The sequence below is a fragment of the Phalacrocorax carbo genome, chromosome 3 (genome assembly GCF_963921805.1).
Source record: "Phalacrocorax carbo chromosome 3, bPhaCar2.1, whole genome shotgun sequence".
NCBI classification, from domain to species: domain Eukaryota; kingdom Metazoa; phylum Chordata; class Aves; order Suliformes; family Phalacrocoracidae; genus Phalacrocorax; species Phalacrocorax carbo.
In genome coordinates, this window is record NC_087515.1 from 80,441,261 (window position 1) to 80,463,541 (window position 22,281).

At 41.7% G+C, this 22,281-nt stretch overlaps 1 protein-coding gene across 1 annotated transcript in view; it reads left to right on the forward strand.

The window, feature by feature from the left end:
- The first annotated feature begins 3,729 nt into the window (after positions 1 to 3,729).
- Positions 3,730 to 22,281, forward strand: part of PREP (prolyl endopeptidase) — a 106,983-nt gene continuing 88,431 nt past the window's right edge. The window contains exons 1-6 of the mRNA XM_064447535.1: positions 3,730 to 3,955; positions 4,903 to 4,977; positions 10,758 to 10,891; positions 13,881 to 14,011; positions 16,715 to 16,924; positions 18,145 to 18,266. Of these exons, the coding sequence (XP_064303605.1) occupies positions 3,758 to 3,955; positions 4,903 to 4,977; positions 10,758 to 10,891; positions 13,881 to 14,011; positions 16,715 to 16,924; positions 18,145 to 18,266 (870 nt within the window). The 5' untranslated portion in view covers positions 3,730 to 3,757. The remainder of the gene's footprint in view (positions 3,956 to 4,902; positions 4,978 to 10,757; positions 10,892 to 13,880; positions 14,012 to 16,714; positions 16,925 to 18,144; positions 18,267 to 22,281) is intronic.

Sequence of the window (22,281 nt, forward strand, 5' to 3'; positions counted from 1 at the left end):
GCTTAATTGACTTCGCAGCACCAGGAGTGTGCATACCAGTGCACAACCCCAGGGCAAGCTAGCGTATGATTCTGCAGCATGCCGCTGACTTCAATGCACCCATCCCATCCCATGGCACGCAAAGCAGTTTATCACAATGAAATACTGCTTTGCTTGACTGTACTTTCAAATATCGACCAGACCTACATCATGTAGAAGTTTCTATAACTAAGATAATAAAACCATATTTTGTTACTTAAGCTCCTTCATAATTCAGCTCAAAAACAAGCAACCCTTCAATTATCCATAAACAATACACAATTACCATAATTAATATGTACAGTAGAGGGACGTAATTTAGGAATCAAAGATTCACTGAAAATCAACAGGACTTAGGCTCTTGAGTCAGTGCTTCCAAAACAGATCCAGCAGGGCAGACACTTTCAGAGTCACATTCCTCTGAAACTCGAGTTATTTGTACACCTCAGCACATGCTCGTGACAGCGAAATACTGAGGTTCTGCTGACACCTGTCGATAAATGTCTGAACAGCAGACTTGGTATCTTACAAGTTGGTAAATGAAATAAATATATAAGAAAAGAGGAGTAAAGGTACAGACCTGCCTTCTTTCTACAGCAGAAAATTCCCAGTTATTATTAAGTCACAATGGTGGAGTAAGGTTGGGAAAAGGACAAAAGGAAAGGTAAAAGCAAAATTTGCTGCTAGATCTTTTGTCAGATCTTCCCTGACAAGGACGATGAGGTCACTTCCTACTGAGTCAATACACTACTTGCAGTGAGTCATTGTGGAGATGCTGACTAAGCTGAAAGAGATTTGCTAATGACTGGATAATCAGCAGAAGTATAATTAATATCAGCAGAGACCGGTATGTGTTTTTCAAATGATCAGATTCATGCTAACATGGGAGTGTGATAAGATGACAAAGATTACTGAGATATTTTAAAACTTTTTGTTTAAATGCAGGAAGATAATTTTTTCGCTTACTCAGCAGCTTATCCTCAAAACTCAGCAAATACCATATCTGACCTTCGTTGGGGTTGGTTAGGCCCAAGAAAAGGTAAAATTTTAATAGAATTTTACTTGCTGCTACAACACTAAACAATTAAGATAAGCTTCAAATTTTCAGTTGCGATACAGTCCTAACACCAATCACTTTTGACTTTGTGTTAAGCAAACATAATGAAAAAAGGAGAAGATTTCTACACCTGTCCTAATAAGTATTTCTGTTAGACTTCACACTGCACTCGTTTTCATTTGTACAGGGGGTGCGTGGTCCATGCGAAGAAAAACATGTTTTGGGTAGTGTTTTGACACTAAGTAACCTCGATTAACTGCTTTTCTGATAAGAAAAGTTCAGACAGTGTAGATGTGCTGCTTTTGCTGTTGTTCACATGTGATCCTTCCCTGCCTCCCCCCACCCCCCCCCCCCCCCCCCCCGCAAAGAAACAAAGGGAAAAATTTACAGTAAGGAGAAAATGCACTTTCTGTCCCTGGTGCTCACCTTTGAATGAAAATTACTGCTTGTAAAATACAGGCCCAAAGATCTTATCTTGGACAACCATGTACTTGGGTTTCTTTGTATATTCCCGCCTTCTCTGTATCCAGGATGAATTGGGAGGCATTGTAATGGATAATTACTGTGATTACTGGATGCTCGCCAGCCCATTCAGGAATTACCGTGCCCTGGATTGAAAGGGTTGCTGAAGCCTGAAAAACACGGGCGCAGCTCCGCGTCAGCTCTGCACAGCGGCGTGCAGTCAGGCTGCCCTCTCCCGGCAGAGCAGACCACATCTGCACAAGACTTCCAGCACACCTCAGCTTGGCTGCTTTTACAGCATAAACATGATCTATGGAGACATTGTGGAAATGCCCAGGATACTTGGATGTACAGCTGTTCAGTCAGAGCTACAGGCAAGTCTGACCAAGCTGCTAAACATCCAGAAATTCTGGACAGATGTAAAATACATTCACCCTGGTCAACACCCTCAGGCTGAAAAAGAAGACGTTTTCTTCAGGCAAACTTCAGCTTTGAATCAGATGCAAGGCCTTTGCTGTGTATGAAGTGAATCTGCAGTCGAGATTGCTCAGAAGTCTCAGATATACTGTGCTCATACAGCATGTTTGTGTGGCACGCAGGCAAGCCAAACGCCTTACAGAAGTATTAAGCTAATAATTCTCCATATACCAGCTCGTGTACGTATGTACTTCTGTCCGGGAAGCTCTAGAGAGAAACGTTGAAGCCTTTGCCTGCCGGTATTTACCTGAGCAAGTTGCTCAGACAATCAGCAAGCTTTTATCAGCATTGGGCATGTCAAGGCATTGCCATGAACCACCTTGCTGGTTGCATGTTCCTGAGTGCTGAAACAAAAGGTGCAGTCGGCAGCCGTGCCCCAGCCTTGCAAAGGGAGATTATTAGAGAAACAAGATAAGAAGGAAAAATGACCAAAAGAGAAGGGACGAGAGAGAACAAGAAGCTGCACAGGCGTTGTTTAGGATGTAAATGAAGCTGATGAATGCAGCCATGTCACTTAGTAACTGATGGTTATGCGGTTGGCTTATTTCCTCACATGCACACAACCCTCAGCCTCCTCACAGGATGCCCAATTAGAGATGGTAACTCTTCTCATTAGGAGCAAGCAATCAAGGCACATTTCTGAGCTGGTAACTATAAACATTTGGTGTCATTTCTGAAATGGTTTAGATCATTGTCATTCCAGGCGGTTAGTTTATTTGCAGATGTGAACTCTCTTGGGGCTGATTGAACCTTTAGACACCACCACCTGCAAGCCTCCTTGCCTGCCGCTGGTGCCACGCACCACACGTACACAGGAGTTTAGCCCGGATAAGCTGCGGCCAAGTCCTTCCCAGGCTGACAGGACAACTTGGTGAGGGCTGCTGTTGGTAACTCTGAAACAAGAACTGTTTGGAAGAAAAGCAGTTCAGCCATGATGCTAGCCAAATGACAACCCATCCCTGTGTCTTTCCAGTATTTTTGTGACATGAGGGTCCACTGGGCCACTACCTGGAAGGAAAAATGTTTACAAGTTTTCTGGCCCAAGAGACCCTATTGTACAATAAACGCCTGGCTGATGAGCCCGTGGTCACCCACCCAAAACACCTTTAGTGGTTTTCAAACACCTTTAGTGTGCACATTCATCCACATCAGCTGCGCCGGTGCTGGTGTGGGACCCAGGCGCCCGACACCAGTGGCTCCAGCGCAGCCAGGCCGGTGCACTGGAGCCGCCATCCTCAGCAGGACTCAGTGGCCAAGTCGGCCTTTGCTTTTAGAGTGAAGGGGGGGTCTCTGGCTGCTGGCAGAGAAGCGTGTTTGGTGGAAATGTGCTAAAGGCTCGGGTGGGCCCAGCCTCGAGCTGCCCTGAGCCCTCACCCACGCAACAGCCACTGTGTTGCGGGCAGCGCAGCCAGGAGCTCTGCAGCTGAGGCCTGAGCCTCACCCCACACCCTCTGTCAAGGTGGGGGCGCTGAGAGGGAAAAATAAAAAAACCCCACGATCAAAAAACACAAATTATGGTGGTGGGTTTTTTTAAGCGTTTACTATCCGGAAAACGAAACCCGTTGGCTGGGTGTTGAGGGAGAAACAACAACGCCCCCGCCGCCGGAGCGGGGTGCGCCGGCTCCCGCCGCCCGCTGCCCCGCGGCCAGCCGGTGCGTGTGCGGCGGCTCCCGGCAGGGGGCGCTCTGCCGCTCGGCGCGCCGCCGGCGGTCCCCTCTTGGCGGCGGCAGGGGGGCGGGCCGTATGGCGGCGCCGCTCCGCCTGGGCCGCGCTGCACGCCTGCTGCTGCCGCCGGCTGCTGCTACGGCCCGAGTCCCAGCCCCGCGGCTCTCTCCGCGTTTCGCTTCCTCTTCGTCCTCCTCTTCCTCCTCTTCTCCCCGCCTCTCGCCGCCCGCCATGCAGGCCTTCCAGTACCCCGAGGTGTACCGCGACGAGACCGCCGTGAGTACGGCCCTCGCCGGGGCAGCCGGCCGGCTCGTGGCCTCTGCCGGGCCCGGCGCCGGGGGCAGCCGCCTTCGCCACCCCCTCGGTGCTGCCTCGCGGGGCTCAGCGGCGTGTCGCCTTTCGGGGCTTTGTTCGCCTTCGGCCGTTAAAAGTCCAACGCGCTCCCTTTAAAGGGTCTCGTGTTTCAACGCCTGCGGGTGGTGGCGGGCGAGCGGCCGCGGCCCGCCCGGGGCTCACCCCCGCGCCCAGCCGCCAGCGCGACGCCCCGGGCCCTGGTGGCCCGGCGCGTTGCTGGGAAACCCGGGCCGCCACCGGCGCCGGGGAGCCCGCTCGTGCGTGACGGCGCATCTGCGGGATCGCCCGTCCTCTCGCGTGCCAGCCCGAGCTCCATAGGCAAGGGTGGTTCTGCAAATTGCCTGAATTGGGTTCGGTTTTCTTCTCCTTGAGCCAAGGTCTGTGCTTTTAGGCGCTAGCTCGGGAATTGTTTATAAAGCTAACATCGCTTTTAAACAAAAATGTTTGCTGATGTGAGCCAACGCTGGAAAAACTTAAGTATTTACTTTAATAGTTGAGTGAAAGGCTGAACTATGCAACTGCTATGCAGCAGCTGTCTAGTCTTATTGTGTGTACAGGAGGACGGAAGCAGATAAATTCAGACACGTGGGTTAGTCTTCTGTGTTTTTTTGTTTTTTTTTTTAATTTATGTGTGTACTTTACTCACATGTTTGTGAGCAGCAATAATAGGGGGGCTAAATCAGAGGCTAGTTTCTTAACCAGAACCACACCTGTGAGCTTTTCTCTTTTCTCTTCCTCCTTTACATCTTAGCACTGATTGCTTTTGTGAAATTCTAAATACTATTCATCTTGATGACTGCCATTCTTTGATAAATAGAGTTTGCTTGTGTGCATGTCTTTTTTTAAAGTGTTGTCTTTTATAAATTCAGGTGTTGGATTACCATGGGTGTAAAATAAGCGACCCATACTGCTGGCTTGAAGATCCCGATAGTGAACAGACAAAGGTAACCTTTCTTTGTATGGGAACTGCTGTTTTGATGTGGTTCTCTTTTATAGACTAGATGCATGGGTACTCTGTTTTTGAAGGGCCTGCCAATAATTTTTGAAAACTTACCTGGTGAATGTAGCTGTAGGTCATCCTTGGGGACATGGTTTAGTGGTGAACTGGGTAGCGCTAGGTTTACAGTAGGACTCGGTGATCTTAAGGGTCTTTTCCAGCCTAAATGATTCTATGATTCCTGCAGAACATCTGTTCTGCACCTACCAGATCAAAGAATAATCAGAAACTGCTATAGAGGCAATTGAATGATTGTGCGGGCTTCAGAGAGAATTTGGAGCATGCTTTGTGGACCTTTCAAGCCTTCAAGTCGCTGACCTTGAGGTCTGCGTCCTCATTCTTTCTCCAAGGCAGTAGCTCTCTTTATGCGCTCCTTAATATCCCAAACCTCCATTTGTTTTGAGGAAAAGTAAAAATATGCTGTGTGCACCTCCAACAATAGGCTACCTTTAATTTTCTGCATATTAAGCACAGATCTAGAAGAATTTATCGGACATCCATGCTCACCTGTAGTGAAAGAGCCCCTATTCAGTTCCCGTTTACAACGTGCTTACTTGATCTAAGTATGTGTAACTGTGAAAATTCTGGTTTATGCCAAGAGGAAAGACTGAACATCATTCATTTATTAAGCTAGGAATCTCTTCTTACACACAAACACTCAATTTTTTTTGGTGTGTGCTGTCAAATAGATACACAAATAGGTTGGGATTCTACTTTTCTAGACTTAGCAGAAATAGTCGTGTCAGGCATTGGTGTGGCCATAGGAAATAAATGGGTAGGCTTCACTTTGTTTCTGTGTTGATGTGAGTCAGTGAAATGTCAAGTTTACTATTTCATGAAGCATGGAGAAAGAAGCACAGGCAGGTGAGACTGGTTTAAACTGGAATTTTCATGGTAGTTTCACTTGATGCCCACTGTAGGGTTAACAGGACTGGGACTGAAAGAAATTATCCACATCAGCTATGAGTATAAAGAATCATATTAATTTTTCCTGTGGCAAGTCCAAATGACCTTGTGGGCTCTACTAGTTAGCAGCTTATAAACAAGTGAACATAGAGGGGTGGGATTTTTTTTTAATTGGTTTAATCAGGTATTTTTTCAGTGAGAGTAGAGTGCGGATGGTACTGGACCTGATCCACTGTAGCTTGCAAGTTTGCATTAAGTCAGGTGGTTCTGTGGTTTCTCTCTGCCTTCCCTCCTCGTTCCTGCACTGACCTGAATGTTTCCCGCCCTTGCATGGGTGTAGCCATCACAGGGTGATGTTCTGGAGGGGAAGCCTTTGGTGGGTTATTTTTCTGTTGGCACGCATGCTTAATCTAGGCCACCGCAAAACCACATGATAGTTGGATCTAAGATTGTTCAAGAATGGGACCTTTCCTTTTCTAGCATCCCACAGCCTACTTTTTAATTAGGTGAAAGTCAAATAGGTCTAGAAACTTTTCAGCCAGGTCTTCAAGATGGTCTTATTCCATGTGCAGTGTATATATCTGCCATAAAAAGGTTATTGAAATCTGCAGGATTGTTTCCTGTTAGATGCACAGTCTTAGAACTGATTAAGCCAGTCATCAAGCCACATGCTTAATCTCTTGTGGAAAAGCTGTTGTTCAAGAAGTACGTGCTTCCATGTTCATGATCTCTGTGCTTTGCTTTATCGCTTTTTTCTCTCTATGTGCTTGGTTGGAGTACTCATGTGCAGCCATAAGCAAACAAAGCTCCCTTCTCCAGATAAGTAGATAAAAACTGAGCCCATGGTCAGATGAGGAAGTTCCCACCTCACTTCGGAGAGTGGAAGCATGTAAACTAGGTTCGTACTTGGCTACTGTTTGGCCGTTGACCTTTAAGACAGACTGAGGAAGCATCCCCGGTGTAGCTGAAATATTATGCTATGCTGGTAAAACGCTTCTGGTGATGACACAGGCCACAACTGTGAAACCACACTTCTACTATTGTCTTGGGTTTGGCTTGGTTGGACTTCTAAACTTCTTTGTTTGTTTTTACACTTTGTGAGAAATAATCTCTTATTTAGACTACAGCAAAGTCTTTTGCTACTGTATGTCAGTTGTATACAGTACCTTGACTCACTAACAGTGTAGGCAGTAAATGTGTAGCTTGTTTCAGATATTAAGGATGGACAAGGGATGAAAGAGCCAGGATCATGTGGCATACACAGTTGAGTTGTGGTGTTATGAACAGGTGTATGTTTGGAGTTTGAAACTCAAAACTACAATTAAATGGATTTGTAGTTATAATTGACCAGTGTCTCATTCACGTTTTGATAAATTTCCCATTGCACTTTGAATTTTTCTTTGCTAAACACTAAAGTAAATGCTAAGAGGCAAGCCACCAGAAATCTGCTCAGTTTTATTTTATAACACTTAAAAAAAAGGTATGTGCCCTCTTGTAGGAGTTGCACTGAACTACCTATTACTGAGAAGATATATATGAAGATTTTGGGGGTAACTGTTCAACAAACTGTAAATACTGTACAGATTAATAACAAAGACTGGTAATGTTAAAACAATTTGTATCCTAAGACTTCTTGGAAAGTATACTGTGAGTGGAAATCATTATCTTGCTGAGAGAGTAGCTTAGTGGCACACAGGAAGCTGATAGGTTGTAACAAAGCATGGTTAAAAATTTTGTGGCATGTATTTTTTAGGTGAAATTTAGTTATGCTTTTTTAAAAAATAGCAATTGGCTTGCTCAAGTAATGGCCAAACACTTCAATCTCAAATAGAACATCTCTACTGTAATACAACACTTCAGAAAGTCTTTTGCTTTTCAAACGATCTTGTTTTCTGAGTCACCCATAAGCGTATGACTTACTTGGACCCTTATTCTGTCCTTTCTTCTGCTAGTAAATTCTGTACTCGCTCAAGGCTTATGATAGATTGTCAGATGCAGATTTCTACAGGTAAAATAGGAATCTTTCTTTACAAGCTCATGAAGGTGTAGAGAATTTCTGCTAGCCGTATTGCCTGAGTGGCATCTGTTTAGCCTAGCATGGTGGATGGAGTTGTTTACTGTGAGAGTTTCTGCTGCCAACATCTGTTCCTGTGCTTTACCTAGAGCAATATTTCAATTATGTATTGCTTTTTGAATATGAGTGCAAACTCATGCTCAAAAGTGTAAGAACAGAGAATTTTCAAACTGGACTGGATTCTCCTGGGTGAGAATTTTTCAAAAACCTGTAATTTCTACCTCCTTTATTAGATAGCAGTTGCACTCCCTTTTACAAATAGTCTTGAATCTTTGGTGCATACTAAGTGGAAATGTGAAAAATATATTAAATCCCTGTAAAAGCAAAATTACTAGTGATTCAGTTGTGAGTGCATTAGTACATAAGCATGCTCTTGTGCAACAAATGCTTGTAAAGAACAGTGTGTGTCTCCTCTTTGAATACCAGTAATGAAAGCAGATGTGGTAAGATGTGGCTACAGTTAAAAGCGATTAACACACAGTTCCAGTATACCTTTGCAGCAATGTTACCATTATTGATAGATGAAACAAAGATGTTTCTGTCCACAAAATGCAACTGAGAAGTGCTTTTGCCCATCAAGCACAATGAATGTTTTTATACATGTTTTTATAAGACAGGTTTTCTTTGAAAATGTCACAGCACTTTGAGCAGTCAGTTTGTTTGTGTGGCATGGGCTGTCTAGATTTTTGTGTATGTGGTCTTTGAAATTCATGTGTTTCCATTTAGAGAAAAAAAATTCAGATACACATAATTCTTGGGTAGATTTGATTAGATGATGGGGTGGGGTGAGGGAAACTTACAGTGCTACAATGTAGCGGCTACCACTGGGATGTGCTGTGCTGCCGTGCTGGGTGTCAAAGCCATCTATGCCAGTAAGATACTCAAAGGGAGAACATAAGCAAAAATGTACCTTCCCTTGGCAATGCATTCGTCTCTTTCCTTCCTTTTTCTCAGGGGATCATTTCCTGACTCGATCGTCACTGATGCATAGAGCCTAATTTTGAGTAAAGGTGCAGAAGGCATCGTTGTTAGCCTTCTGTATCCGTTCCTTTTCAGTGCTGTAGTGCTTGCTTTCTCATGTCATCCTTAAGAGGTGACTTGCATCTAACCAGCCCACGTGTTCTTAAACTAATATGTTTCAGCACTTAGCCAAGTGCTCTTAGGGCATTACTAATTCTGCACTCACATGTTTAAAGCTTATCAGTTTCTCTATGCTTTGTAAAGCAGGAACAAATACCTCTCAAGTGGAGACTGACCATAATTAATGCACTTTCTCCCTTACCTTTTGGCCTGACAAGTCTCTGAAAACACAGCTTGGCACGTAATGCAGCTCTTGGCTATGCACTGCCAGCAAGGGAAATGGGAGGAAGGGTGTCTGTACTTGCCCTATGTGCTTCTCATCATGTGAAATGTCTGTAAGACTGAAAGTTTTATGTTCTATTCTTTCCTCTTTTTCGCCTGAAGAATTAATAAATAAGTAAACATTGAAAGCAGTTGTTAGATGTGTGCCAGGTACTCTCTTTGTACAGCAGCTAGCTTCTCAGAAGAACTGTGAAACACAAGTTGTGGAATATGGATTGTAGCCCTGCTGCTCCCGTGGGTCATGTCCTGCAGTGAAGCGTAGCTCAGATGTTATCATACATTGATCTGCTTGCTGTGGGACAGATTCAGGACAGGTAGAAACAGCATCCTCTTTCAAAGCAACTGGGGAAGAGACCTGTGTAAGCAAGAGATGAGTGGACACCTGGAGGCTCAGGCTGGAGGCAAAAGGCTGGGGTCCGAGAGTGATGCGGCAGCCATCATTGCAATGTCTGGCTGTGAATTACAGCCACGCACACTGTGTCCTGTCCTTCCTACTCCACATTAGAGACAGAAAAGCCTGTGCGTGTGCTTCTTAGCTGTGGTTCACCTTAAGATGCTTAGGTATTCATTTTATATTAATGTACTCTGCTATAAATAGGGATGGTGAAACACCAGCAGAGCAGCAGTTTTTCCAAGCGTGCCATGGGAGTGGCAGCCTCTGACAAACAGCTGAAGTAGTAATGGTTTTGGCCACTGTTGTTAAGCATTTGTGACTGGGAGGTGGAGTGTTTTGAAGAAACCAGACTCCTCAAAGTTCTCAGAGATTTTTGCCTTTTGTAACTAAGAACTGATCTGCGGACGGTACTTTGGCCTTTCCAAGAAATAGTGGCTGGGACTAATCCTGTATTTTATGTTAGTAGGATGAACGGATGGTGCATGCAACATTTTGCATCATCTTACAGTTCTTCACAGCTCCTGAAATGGTAGTGCTGTATGTGGGCAAAAGGGTCTCTGTTCTTTATCCATTTCCTAATTTATTTATCAGAGTATTGGAGTATCATCTATTTGTGGTATTTCCCAGGTATATACTCTAAGTCAGCTTTTTCTGTGCTCTTTAGGCAAATACAAGGAGAGGTTTTAAAAGCACGAGGCTTGGGGGTTTCTTTAAAGGGGAGTGTCAGGAATCTGGCTTGTCTTTGGCTGAACCACTGGTTATCACAGTGCATGCCCTGGAGAGAGATATTCAAGATATATGATCAGCATTATTACAGTATTGTGACATAATGCAAATAAGTATGCCAAGAGTCTTCAGGTGTGACTCTACACAACCTATATGGGGGGAAAGATGTCTGTGATGCATTGCTTCAGAAAATAGTGTTTTCCATAGGAAATATGCATTTCTACTTGAGTTCATGTGTTTTTTTGGGGGGGTTGTTTTCTTTCAGGCATTTGTGGAGGCTCAGAACAAGCTTACAGTACCCTTTCTTGAGCAGTGTCCCGTCAGAGGATTGTTCAAAGAACGAATGACTGAGCTCTACGATTATCCTAAGTACAGTTGCCACTTCAAGAAAGGAAAAAGGTATGTGAGGAATGTCTTTGTAAGTGATGATGAATGTGAAGCAAGTCAAAAGCAACTACTAGTTAGGAAAACAAATTATAAATTTTATTTGTATTTATTCCTTTATAGTTAGGAAGTAGGAAAAGTAAGCCACAGTTAATATACATAGTTGCATGATGCAGAGCACAAGATGCTTGACTGTCCCCAATTCCCAGTCATATTATCTTCTTGTGCTTTTGTCATCTTCTTTTTATAGGAAGAACAGTGAGTTTATCAAAACTCAGCCAACTTTGTTAAAATAACTGTTGTAAAAGTAAAACTTTGAAGAGTTCCTTTCAGGGTTGGTCACTATCAGTACAGTTAAAGGCAGCTCATCCTGAAAACAGCACAAGTCTGTCATGAGCATGTTGCTCTAAATATTTACTAAAACACTGCTCTTACATTGGACATAGTTTGAGCAGCTAGTAGGATTTTTGTTTAGTCATAGCCAGTGAAAGCAGTGGGAATTCCCATGTGAAAAATGGCTCCTGTATCTGCAGAGGACAGGGGAGAAATCATTTGGAGGACTCAGGCAACTAATGCAAAAAGAACTGTCTTCTAAGAAATAAAGAAATCCTGCTATGGTTCAATACCTAGTCTACTTGTATCCTGTGTTAATTCTGTGGCTAGGTAAAGAGGTGGTGCTTATGTGGCTTACCTAAGGTCTGGAGACTGCGGCTGCTACTCAATTTTGTGACCTTTTTCAGAAACACTAGCAATCTCCTAGAGAAAGGGAGTAAAGGGATGAAAGTGCTAACTTAGTAACATCTAAAGATTATTTTAGCAGTTGAAAAAGAGGTAGTGTGTACAACCAGCCATTCATAATCATGGGAAACACAAATAGTCTTTTTCAGTATTTTCAATTTGTTTGATCCTTGTTGAGTCAGCACCCAGATATGCCAGGTATGTTTTCACTGTCATCCCCACAAAGAAGCAGAAGATGTCTCATTGCCTTAAGATTTCTGCAGATATTGAGGGAGATCTGCTACTCTTTAGTTGTCTGTCCTATGCTGTGAGGAGGATGTGGATACTTGTTACTAAGGGAGGGAAAGTCTGTACTATGTGGGTTTTTTTAAAAAGTCTGTTTTGGTAGTGAACCCAAGCTGATGTTGATTTAAGTTGTCACTGATGTGGCACAGCATGTCAATGTATAGAGGTGCGAGGTTTAAGCCCAGAAGCAGTGGACCTGTTTAAGGACAGTGCTGCATCTGGGGAAGTAAGCCGTGTTGAGCGAGTCAGGCAAAGCTTGTTAGTTTGTACGTGATGCTCACACAGATGTAGTTATGCTGAATCTGATTCTGGAGTGGGCCTGGTCAGTGACTGCTCTGGATTGCCTGACGCATTCTTCCTGTGCTGTGAAACATGCCTGGGTGTGGTTATCTTCAATGCTGCTCAGGCTTGATGTTGCAGAAGTGCTCATGGCAGTGATGAATATAGCCTCCACTAGAGATAAAAAGTGTTAATTTGAGGCAGCTGACTGTCCTCAACAGAGAACATTTATGCCAGAAGCTTCATGTGCTTTAAGTCATGACGCTTTACTTTGATTTTAATAGATGTCTCTTTAGTTTTTCTGAGTGTTACTCTGTTTCTTGGCACATGCTGAACTTAAATCACAATGGTTTAACAATCATACCAAAAAAACATATATTATGGTGTTTGGGGAGATAAAGAGGGCTCTACCAAGTTAAGTAACACTTAGTAAGAGGCAGGGGGAAGGAACTATTCTATTTGAAGAACTATCTACACCTCCCATGACACTTAGACATTCTTAAAGTTAATGACTCCAGTTTTCTGCCAAAGAATAGCTGCTAAAGGTCAGTGTCTGAAGAGCTGTTCTGTAGAATCTGCAGAAAGGAAGAGTGCCCAGGGAGGTGCTGTGCCTGTCATATTTTTTGACCTTTGCTTCCCAGCTTATTACCCGGCATTGCAGAGGTGGAATTGGCTAGAAAATGCATGGTCAAATGGAAAATTATGTATCTCTTTCTTCTGTTCCTTTGAATTTTTTGATTTTGTCACTTACTGAACATTGTTGTTAGTATTTGAACATATTGCTAGTTCAGATAGCCAGGCCTTTGTGAGTCTAGTTCCCCCTTCTGGGTTTACCATATTCCCGTAAAAGTACTGGACAGTCTTAGAGAATGTGTGAACTTACGTTTACATTAGAACGTTACCCCATAAATTCCCCTGTTCTCTCAGGTGAAGCTGCTATTTGATTTAAGTCACAGGTTCGTGACTTCTATGAAGGCAGAAAAGTGTAGTTCCTATGAGTTGCGTAGAATACAGTTATTAATTTCTTTGCACTCTGTAGTGTCTTCTGATGTGAAGAGTATCCCTCACTAAAGAGAATTCTGTAATTCTTTGTTCCTACAGCTTTTCAAAACACAGAGTTTTATGGACATTGGGAAATACAGATGAAACAATTTCAGTTCTGTTTCATTTTAATATCTGCCTACCACCCGATACCGCTTGAAAGCAGCTATATGAATAATAAAGCTTAGAACACAGGGGATAGGAACCTCTGCCAATACTTGTAACAGAGAAACGCTAAGGCTGCCAGAGCAGTTTAACATAGACGGTTATGTAGAGTTTATAGTACACTTAGCTTTGTTTGAAATGCACTGCGGCAAATGCAGCTTCTATTTTTAAAATATGTTTTGGATGTATCCTGTGGTCTCCTTTATACAATCTATAGAACTTTGGGATAAGATTCCTCTCATTTTTAGAGGCCCAGAAATTAGTGCCTGGGCTTCCTCTGTATTAAGAGGGAGAGAAAGGCACCTACAGAGGATGGTTAAAGCCCTGAGGGCCATAGGGGAAGCTGTGATTTCTACTCTACTGTGAAGCTTGTGTTTCCTTTATATACTTATCTGTCTTTTATTCATTTCATGACAATCTCATACAAGTTTTTGTTGCTTGCCTAATTGAAAATCTGAGTTCTTCCTACTTATTTTTCCCTCGTGTGTTCTTTTAGGTATTTTCACTTCTACAATACAGGACTGCAGAACCAGCGAGTTTTATATGTACAGGACTCCTTGGATGCTGATGCCAAAGTTTTTCTCGATCCAAATAAGCTTTCTGATGATGGCACTGTGGCTTTACGAGGTTAGTTCATGCTGAATAAGTCTGGGTCTTCAGCAGAAGTTGCAGCTGGTTTCCAGCTCTTCACCTATATAAGCATGGCTAGAGTGGCTTGTTTTAATCAAAGTACTCACAATAGCCATGTGTGGATTTGTATAGTGTTTCAGAAGAATACTTCTAAATCCACATTGTATTCACAGTTAACTTGGTTCAGTTTCTCAGTCTCTTTTTTGCAACTCTGTAACAGGTTTCCACTGAAGTATGAGCAGATCTCGAGGCTGTCCATAGCAAGGAAAAAAATGTTTATGTATTTACAGTGACTAATTCTCCTAAAATTGTATTTTGTATCTTTAACACAAGCCAGCAAGTTGAAGTAAGAGACTGTGAAGGAATGTAGCATTAACTTTTATGAGAATCACAAAATGACGTGCGTTCACTAGGGCTTTAACTTGTGTTAGCTGTCATTTTCTCGTTCCCTATTGGCTTATTGTAGAAGCAAGACCTTTGGACCTAGAAGTCCTTTCAGCCTGTTCAAGGCCAGTTAATAAAAACAGAGGACAGAATTAGTGGATGCTTCTTTAAGTGTGACCTAGTTGAAAAGAGTCAATACGGCTTTTTTTAGTGAGAAGTCCTGCCTTAAACTGTGGATATGAGGAATTGGGTTCATATAATCTTTGTGTTTCTAAAAAGCTTACAACAAAATCTCTTTTCAAATGTGCTTTCCATGGAACAAGAGGGGAAACTCCTGGTGTTGGTAAATAATTGATGCAAAGGAATAACTGATTGGCTGTTGAAGTGGAAGTCACCAGTAGAGTTCTGTTGGGGATTATGCTAGAACTTGCACTGTTCAGTATGTTCATATATATTAGAAAAAGGAGTGAGCAGTAAGGTTGCAGAGTTTGGCGACAATGCAGGTTATTCCAGGTAAAGGCTCAAGAATGGCTGTGAAGAGCTGCAGGAAGACCTTAGCAATAGCGAGTGAGCAATAAATTGACAGGTAAAAGTCTTTGTGCAGATAAGTGATGCACAGGGGACAAACAATCCTAACCTCATTTGTAGAGGAATGGATGGAATGGGCTCTGAGCTGACCATGACCACTTGGGAACAGTTCTTAGGCTATAATAGATAGTTCTGTGAAAATGTTGGTCTGGTTCTTGGTAGCAGCCAAACCAGCACATCAAATGTCAGAAATTATTAAGAAGGAAATAAAGAACAAAACCAAAAACACCATTACATTAGCAACCCAGGAGTTTATGCAGTAGCATTGAATATTAAATATAGTTCCTGCCACCTCAGGTCAAAGGGGGCTCTGAAATACAGTTCAGAGGAGGGTTGTCGGAACACTCAAGGGTATGGAGCAAAGGTCAGGAACAACTGAGTGGGCCCGGATCAATCAGCTTGGAAAAGGGACAATTTAGCAGGGATATAATAGAGGTCTACAGAATCATTTGTGGCATGCAGAGAGTGAATAGGGGTTGGTTAGTCGACATTTTTTCTATTACAAGAATGAGGGGATGTCAAATGAAGGCAGTGAAAATTGAGTCCAAAGCAAACAAAAGAAGGTGAGGTTCATACCAGAAGTAGATTTGTAGAACCCCTTGCCAATGGATGTTGGTGGTGCAAAAAACTTACTGTGGGGTTTTAAGGGAAGCTGGAGATGGTCAAGGAGGAGGGAACCATTCAGGATTATTAACCAACTACTTAATGGAAAAGAAATCTAAGCTAAAAATGGTCAGAGGTTGTAAGAATATTTGAGGGAAATATTACATGTGCTTGCATTGTTCTCGCTCTTGTAGGCATCTCCTTGTGACGACTCCTGAGGACAGGTAGGTGGAATCTTGTTCTGAATCAGAATGGCCACTCTTACGTTCTTATGAGGGAGAATATGTTAGGGTGGCACAGTGGTGTCTCTCAAACCGATGATTTCTATGAAATGTAACTTTTTTGTGTGGTGTTTTTCAGTAGTTACTTTCAGGTCTGTACAAGCCTATGATAATTCAATCTCTTCGCTTGAGTTGATCTGCAAGAGTGAAGTTTTCTTGAGAATCATGTTTTCCTCACAATTTGGACAGAGTGACTTATATATCAGAGGTCTTAGCTGAAAATACTGGTGATTAATCCATTTGCGTGCTAGTGGCAAATTTTTCCAGTTACTTCAGTTTTCATGGCTTTGCAGGGTCTGGTTTCCATTGACTCCTATATTGAAGTGCTATTTGCTTTACTTCAGGATGCATTGCTTGTATCTTTATTACTGTTGACTTCTTTGGCACTGTCTCTCTCTTAAAATCTCACTTTAAGTTCTCTACCTGTGTGTGCATTTTCAGTCTTCACCTCTTCCCCCCCAAACTCAGGGAAACAGACAAATTATTACTCAAATCATAATTCAGATGTTGAGCATTAGCAATGTTACTGAACATACTGAGTATGCATGTCTAAACTCAGATCTGTGAACTACTTGAGAAGTCCACAGAGACTGGAAAAGTGCTGTGAATCCCAAATGACAGCAGATAGTTGCTTGCACTGTCTTCTAGAAAATAAACCCTCTTCTCTCAGTGTTCAGTGAACACAGTTCTTTTAACTACTTTCCCAGTTTCACCTCTCTCTTGTTAGGATTTGGTTAGCGTGTAGTAAATAATAAAAAGCTGTGTGGCAAAATAAACAGTTTTTTGAAAACACTGATTACTTGTGCTGGTTCTTACTTAATCTTGTTTGGTTCCAATTTCCTAGGTTATGCATTCAGTGAAGATGGTGAATACTTTGCATATGGCCTGAGTTCTAGCGGCTCTGATTGGGTTACTATCAAGTTTATGAAAGTAGAAGGTCCTGAGGATCTTCCAGATACACTGGAGAGAGTTAAATTCAGTTGCATGGCATGGACCCATGATGGAAAAGGCATGTTCTATAACTGCTATCCAAAACAAGATGGGAAAAGTGATGGTAAGTATGGCTGTGCTAATTGCATGCTATAGGGGAAGTAAAATGACCTTTTCAGTAAACTGGTGCAAAAAATAACTAGCTTTCCTAGTTTATACTGAAATAACTAGCTACACTAGCTTATGCAAGTAGATATCAGCTTATGTCTTATATGACCAAAGCCTGTACTCAGTGAGAGTATCCTCTTGTCTGCCTGTCCCTGTCTTTCTCTTAGAAGTCTGCTGCTCCTTTTCTTTTTCTCTGCAGTGATTTACTTAACTTTCATACAGTGTTTTGCTGGCTGGAATTTGACGTCTGGTGACAGCTTACTTAGATCTCTTCCCCTTAACGCATTTGTGTGGGCATAGGTGAACTGGCTTGGGAGGTTGACCTGATGAATAGCAGCCTGGGGCATAAGGTTTTTGTTATTCGGCCAGATTAATTCATCTGTGGTGCACAGCACAGCAACACAAAATGTTTATGCTAGCAAGACTCAAGGAGCAGCACACAAAGTTGAATAAATTGCAGAGGAGCGTCAATAGGGAAGGAATTTAGCAGCTCTTATTATAAGGCAGAGCTAATGAAAAGTTTCTTCTGGAGCTGTGCTCTTTGCTAAAGCTTGGAGAAAGCCTGAATTTTGCTTCTGTATTTGCTTTTGCAGCATGTCATTTTGCCAAACTCACAAATTAGATACCCACCTTGTGTTTTTTACTTTTAAACATGTTTGTAGTTCAGAAGCTGAAGTATTGGAACATGTGGCAAGAACAAAATATTAAAAAAAGTAGCACCTTATGCAGTGCTTTGAAATACTTCTATTTTTATTTTCAGCAGATGCAAGTATGAAGGTTTCTAGTAATGTTAATTAACAATAAATCTCCCCTTGGTTGCATGGGGTGAAATGGGAGCAAAAACATCATTAGAGAATGGCGGGAATGTTTTTCTTTGCTTGCTTAGTATCTCTAGAAGGCAAAGCTTGAAATGATAAATCTTCATGTTTGAAGGATGTATTATCAGCAATAAAAGGAAAGGGCTACTGAACAGGTTTGCAGCGTGGTTTGAAATTTTCATTTTGGAGGCAGGTGTTTGGAGGGGAATGGTTGTAGATTGGAACCATTCATAGTTCTCTCTACTGAATTACTCTTCTCTTTTAGAAACTTCTGTATCCCTTTGCATATGAGAGCGTTATTTGGTTGTTGTTGGATTTCTTTGAGAACTAATTGGTTTAAATATCTACAATTCACTAGGCACTGAGACCTCCACTAATCTGCACCAAAAGCTGCATTATCATGTCTTAGGAACAAACCAGTCAGAAGATATCCTCTGTGCTGAATTTCCTGATGAACCAAAATGGATGGGCGGAGCTGAGGTATGATAAACATCCTGAAGTTTGTCATCATTATCTTCAGTTTTTCAGATTCTAAGAAGAGGTAGTAGGTATAAAGTGGAAAGCATTTTGTTAAAAGAAAGCTTTTTATTAGGGTTGCAGCATTGACCATTGAAGTAAGAATCATTGATTAAGAATTGCTGAAAATAAGACTGTCTAGTTTGCTTTATATCAGTCCTCAAGCCTGTAATGACACAATCACATACCCTTTTTCTTCATTGAGAACGTTCTGCCGGGTGCACTTTCCAGGACAGAGGAGGATCGCTTGATGGACAATGTGTCACTGTTCTTGTTTCTTCTTAGTCAGTGGCCCCAGAATCAGGATCAGAAGGCCCCAGTCCTCACTTCCTTCGCAAAAAACTTATTCCAATAATCAGCATGTCGGGATATTCCCTGCCATGTATTTATGTTGTTTATATTTGTTTTTGTGATGTCTTTTCTGAAAATGAAATACGTGTGGACTGGGTTACTGGAGAATGGAGCAAGTGGCTGCTGGAATTAATTTCTTAAGCTTATTTTGCTGAACTACTACTATATTGTGCAAAGTCCCAGTGAACCAAAATGATAGGTAACCATGCTCTGTTCTTCTTTACATGAATGATTCAAAAGACCCTAAGTTTGGCAATTAACATGTTTTATTCTTCATACTAGACTTAACGGTGCTTGATTCAGTGTGCTGTTGTAAGTGCTGTTGGAATGTTCTGTTCATCAGGGAACTGCCACTTTTCCAGTGGATAAAAACCTCTTGCAATTCTTCGTACTCTCCTAGCTACTATGTTTAATCAATACATTTTGTTTCTATAAAGGATCTCTTTTGAACTGACACTTCTGATAAATATGAAGTGTTTTTACCCTGATTTGGGGTATTCAGTTCCTAGAACTACTTTTCCCTTAGAGTACCTCTTTTTAAAAATTTGATCATCAATATGCTCACTTTTCAACACATCAACCCATGAAAATGTTGGGGGTTTCTTTTCTATGGGCTGCCAGAAAAGAAGGGTTCTTTCAAAGAATTTGAACAGTGGGATTCAAAATGAGACAGCGAGTGAGAATGTGAAGGGCTCTCCGCAAGGTGACCACACTGAGCTTTCTCTATACAAATCAGACTTATGTGTAGGTTCTGTGAATAAACTGAACCTTTTTTTACATAATCTCATCTGTTCATGAAACATACCTTTAACAACTGACCTGAATATCAGTGTAAACTTGCAAATGGGCTTTAGAACTCTTTTTTACTGTTCAAAAACTAGTCAGTTCTGTTGAATTTAACTGGCAGTAAAATGGAATTTGGAAATCATTATCCTTATTTTTCCCCAGTTCCGTAAATAAATGAGCTTTCTGTTGGTGACAGATGTCTTGTAGTGATGTATCCACTGATTCAAGAGTGATGCATATTATTATTATTGCTTTGCAGTGTCGTGAGCTAAACTACACATGTTGTGAAGGCAAATTCATTTTCCGTGGGGGAGGGATGTTGCAGTCTGATTCATCAGACTCTACAGCTTTTTAGGGTAGTGAAAGTTTGCAGTCTCAGGTGGTATTGAATGCCATGGAAATAATATCTTCTGTATTAGGTGTAGAGGTACATTGGTCTCACAGGTAGCAAAGCCTTCTTTGAGATAATAGCATACTAACAGAGCCTTTCCTTATCTAAGTTGAAGCAGCAGGGCTGGAACATTTCAGGATCACAAGTACAGAACAGAATATGAGGAGGACCATGGAAGAGAATTCATAGCAGAGTGCTTGTAGTCAGTAGCAAAGAGTTTGCTATACTGTATGTATATATATATATATATATATATATTTGCTATACTGTATGTATATATATATATTATACATACTATATACTATGTATATAGTATGTATGCTATACATACTGCGTCTCCTGGCTCTTCTCTTGTGAAAGAACAGCTTGCGGCATCCTTAAATGTGCAAAAGTGTCTTTCTTCTGATACCAAATGTCTCAGGTAATTCTTGTGATTAATGAGAATGTATAGCCCTTATATTAAATGATCAAAAGGTCTTTGGGGTGGGAAGAAGGGACTGGTAGTACTAACTCCTGCTGTAGAATAGGAAATAATAGAGTGTAGCACAGCTACCAGTTCTGAAGCCACTGGAATTGAAACAGACCCATAAGTATTGGGAAAGTGAGTAGGATAGTAAATAGAGAAATACCTCACTAATGTGGGTTTCTGTTTAATAAATCTATGTGGTTGCTAATGACTGTTTTCTTGACCTCTAGGAGGCATAATCTTCCAGAGATGTTGATACTTTAAGGAGGAGTAGTAAAGCATGGTAGATAAAGTGGTAAAGAGATCCACCATGGTAAATAACCATGAGCTTATCTAAGTGAAAGTACTTTAAAACAGCTGATATGCTGGGGTTGTGCTGTAGGCTCCAGCTGTAAAATGTGGCTCTGTCATCCTGATACTAATGAAAAATGGTCTTTAATGGTCAGGAGAAAACATATTCTGCAATTAAAAAACAAAACAATGCAATTGCAAAATGTGGTTTCATCCTTGTGCAGTAGGTCAAAAATCTTCTTTTCAGGCCATTCAAACAAGTTTTCTAGTCAATTTTTTTTGATGTATGTGCTTGAGAAAATGGAAGACCACAAAGTAATGGGGGAAAAATTAAAATATCTTCAGTAAAAATAAAATTGTGGCTTATTGGCACTGTCCTGAATATTCTTACTTGGTGCTAATATGCTGCCACAGATTTTAAAATACAGCTTTGCACAGTTCAACATTTTACGAAAGTCTGCTGTCATGTATTCCTGTCAGATTAATAAACAAATGTTTTTATTTTACAGAGCCTTTCTGGGCCAAATAGGTAGAGATGTTTGGGTTCTCTAATGTTTAATGAAAGTTCAAGCAAAGACAGTCGGGTTGTGGTGTGGGTTGTCTAGTTTCAACTATCAAACCTTTCCTTCAGGGAGGGCAGAACATGGAACTTCCACGCTCAGGTTTAGAGTGGAATTTGCAGGTGTCTCAACCATTGGGTTGAGGGAGAGAAATAACTTGCAAGCGAAAAGCACCTGACAAGGCGATCCTTCAGAGGCTGCAGTAATGTTGCCATGATACCTTAAAAAAAGTTAGTAATCTCAGGTGCACTGTAGGGAGTCAGTGTGGTGTGTATTTTCATTGGAGAGGAGAAACTAGGTCACTGGTTAGGCAAAAAGAGGGTTGTGTAAAAATTTGTCAGCTTAATACATTTACAAGACAACATGCAAGAAAATAGCTTCATTTTTTTTCCTCATTCCACATTCAACACCAACCCCAAATATGCTTCATTTAAACAAAATCTGTGGTGCTGAAAATGGTGTTGGCATAAAAATATAGATGCATTTCCAGCTCCTCACTTGAATGGATTGCTTGTGAGAAAAAAAAATCTGTTTATTTTTAGTCAGATACATAAGTTTTGAAAAAGAGGATATAAAATCTTTTCATTAGTCTAGAAAAAGCATATGTATTTCTGGTACAGATTCTAGGATTGTGGGGGAGGTGGGAAGAGCAGGGATGGAGTTTGAGTAACATCCCAGTAGAGGGCAGTCTGGTATGAACATTTTTCAAACCTTGGCAATGTCATAGCTACTCTCAGAAAACAGGAGCTTCCTATGCTTCTCTGCTTAAGTGGCATGTTCTTGCCTCCTCTCCAGACTCATAGAGCATATCTCTATTTCACAGCCAGACTGTTATTCTCAAAGTTAAACAATAAGTTATGTAAGAGCCTTTCACAGTTGGTGTTGGTAGAAAGTCCCTAAGGTACTGGCAGGAAAGTAAACGGGAGAGAGGAGGGGGTGAGGGGAACCCTCCCATCCCAATTCTGCCAGCAGTAAAACAAGTACAGTTTTCAGTTTTTCCTGTTGTCTAGCAAACACCATGCACAGTCAATTTTTTTTAATATGTTTAGAGCTGTCAGTTAGCATCAGTAGTTCTCAACCAGGGAGGTGATCTTGCAAATGAAATTCAGAGCGCAGAGCAGTAAGCTGTGCCAG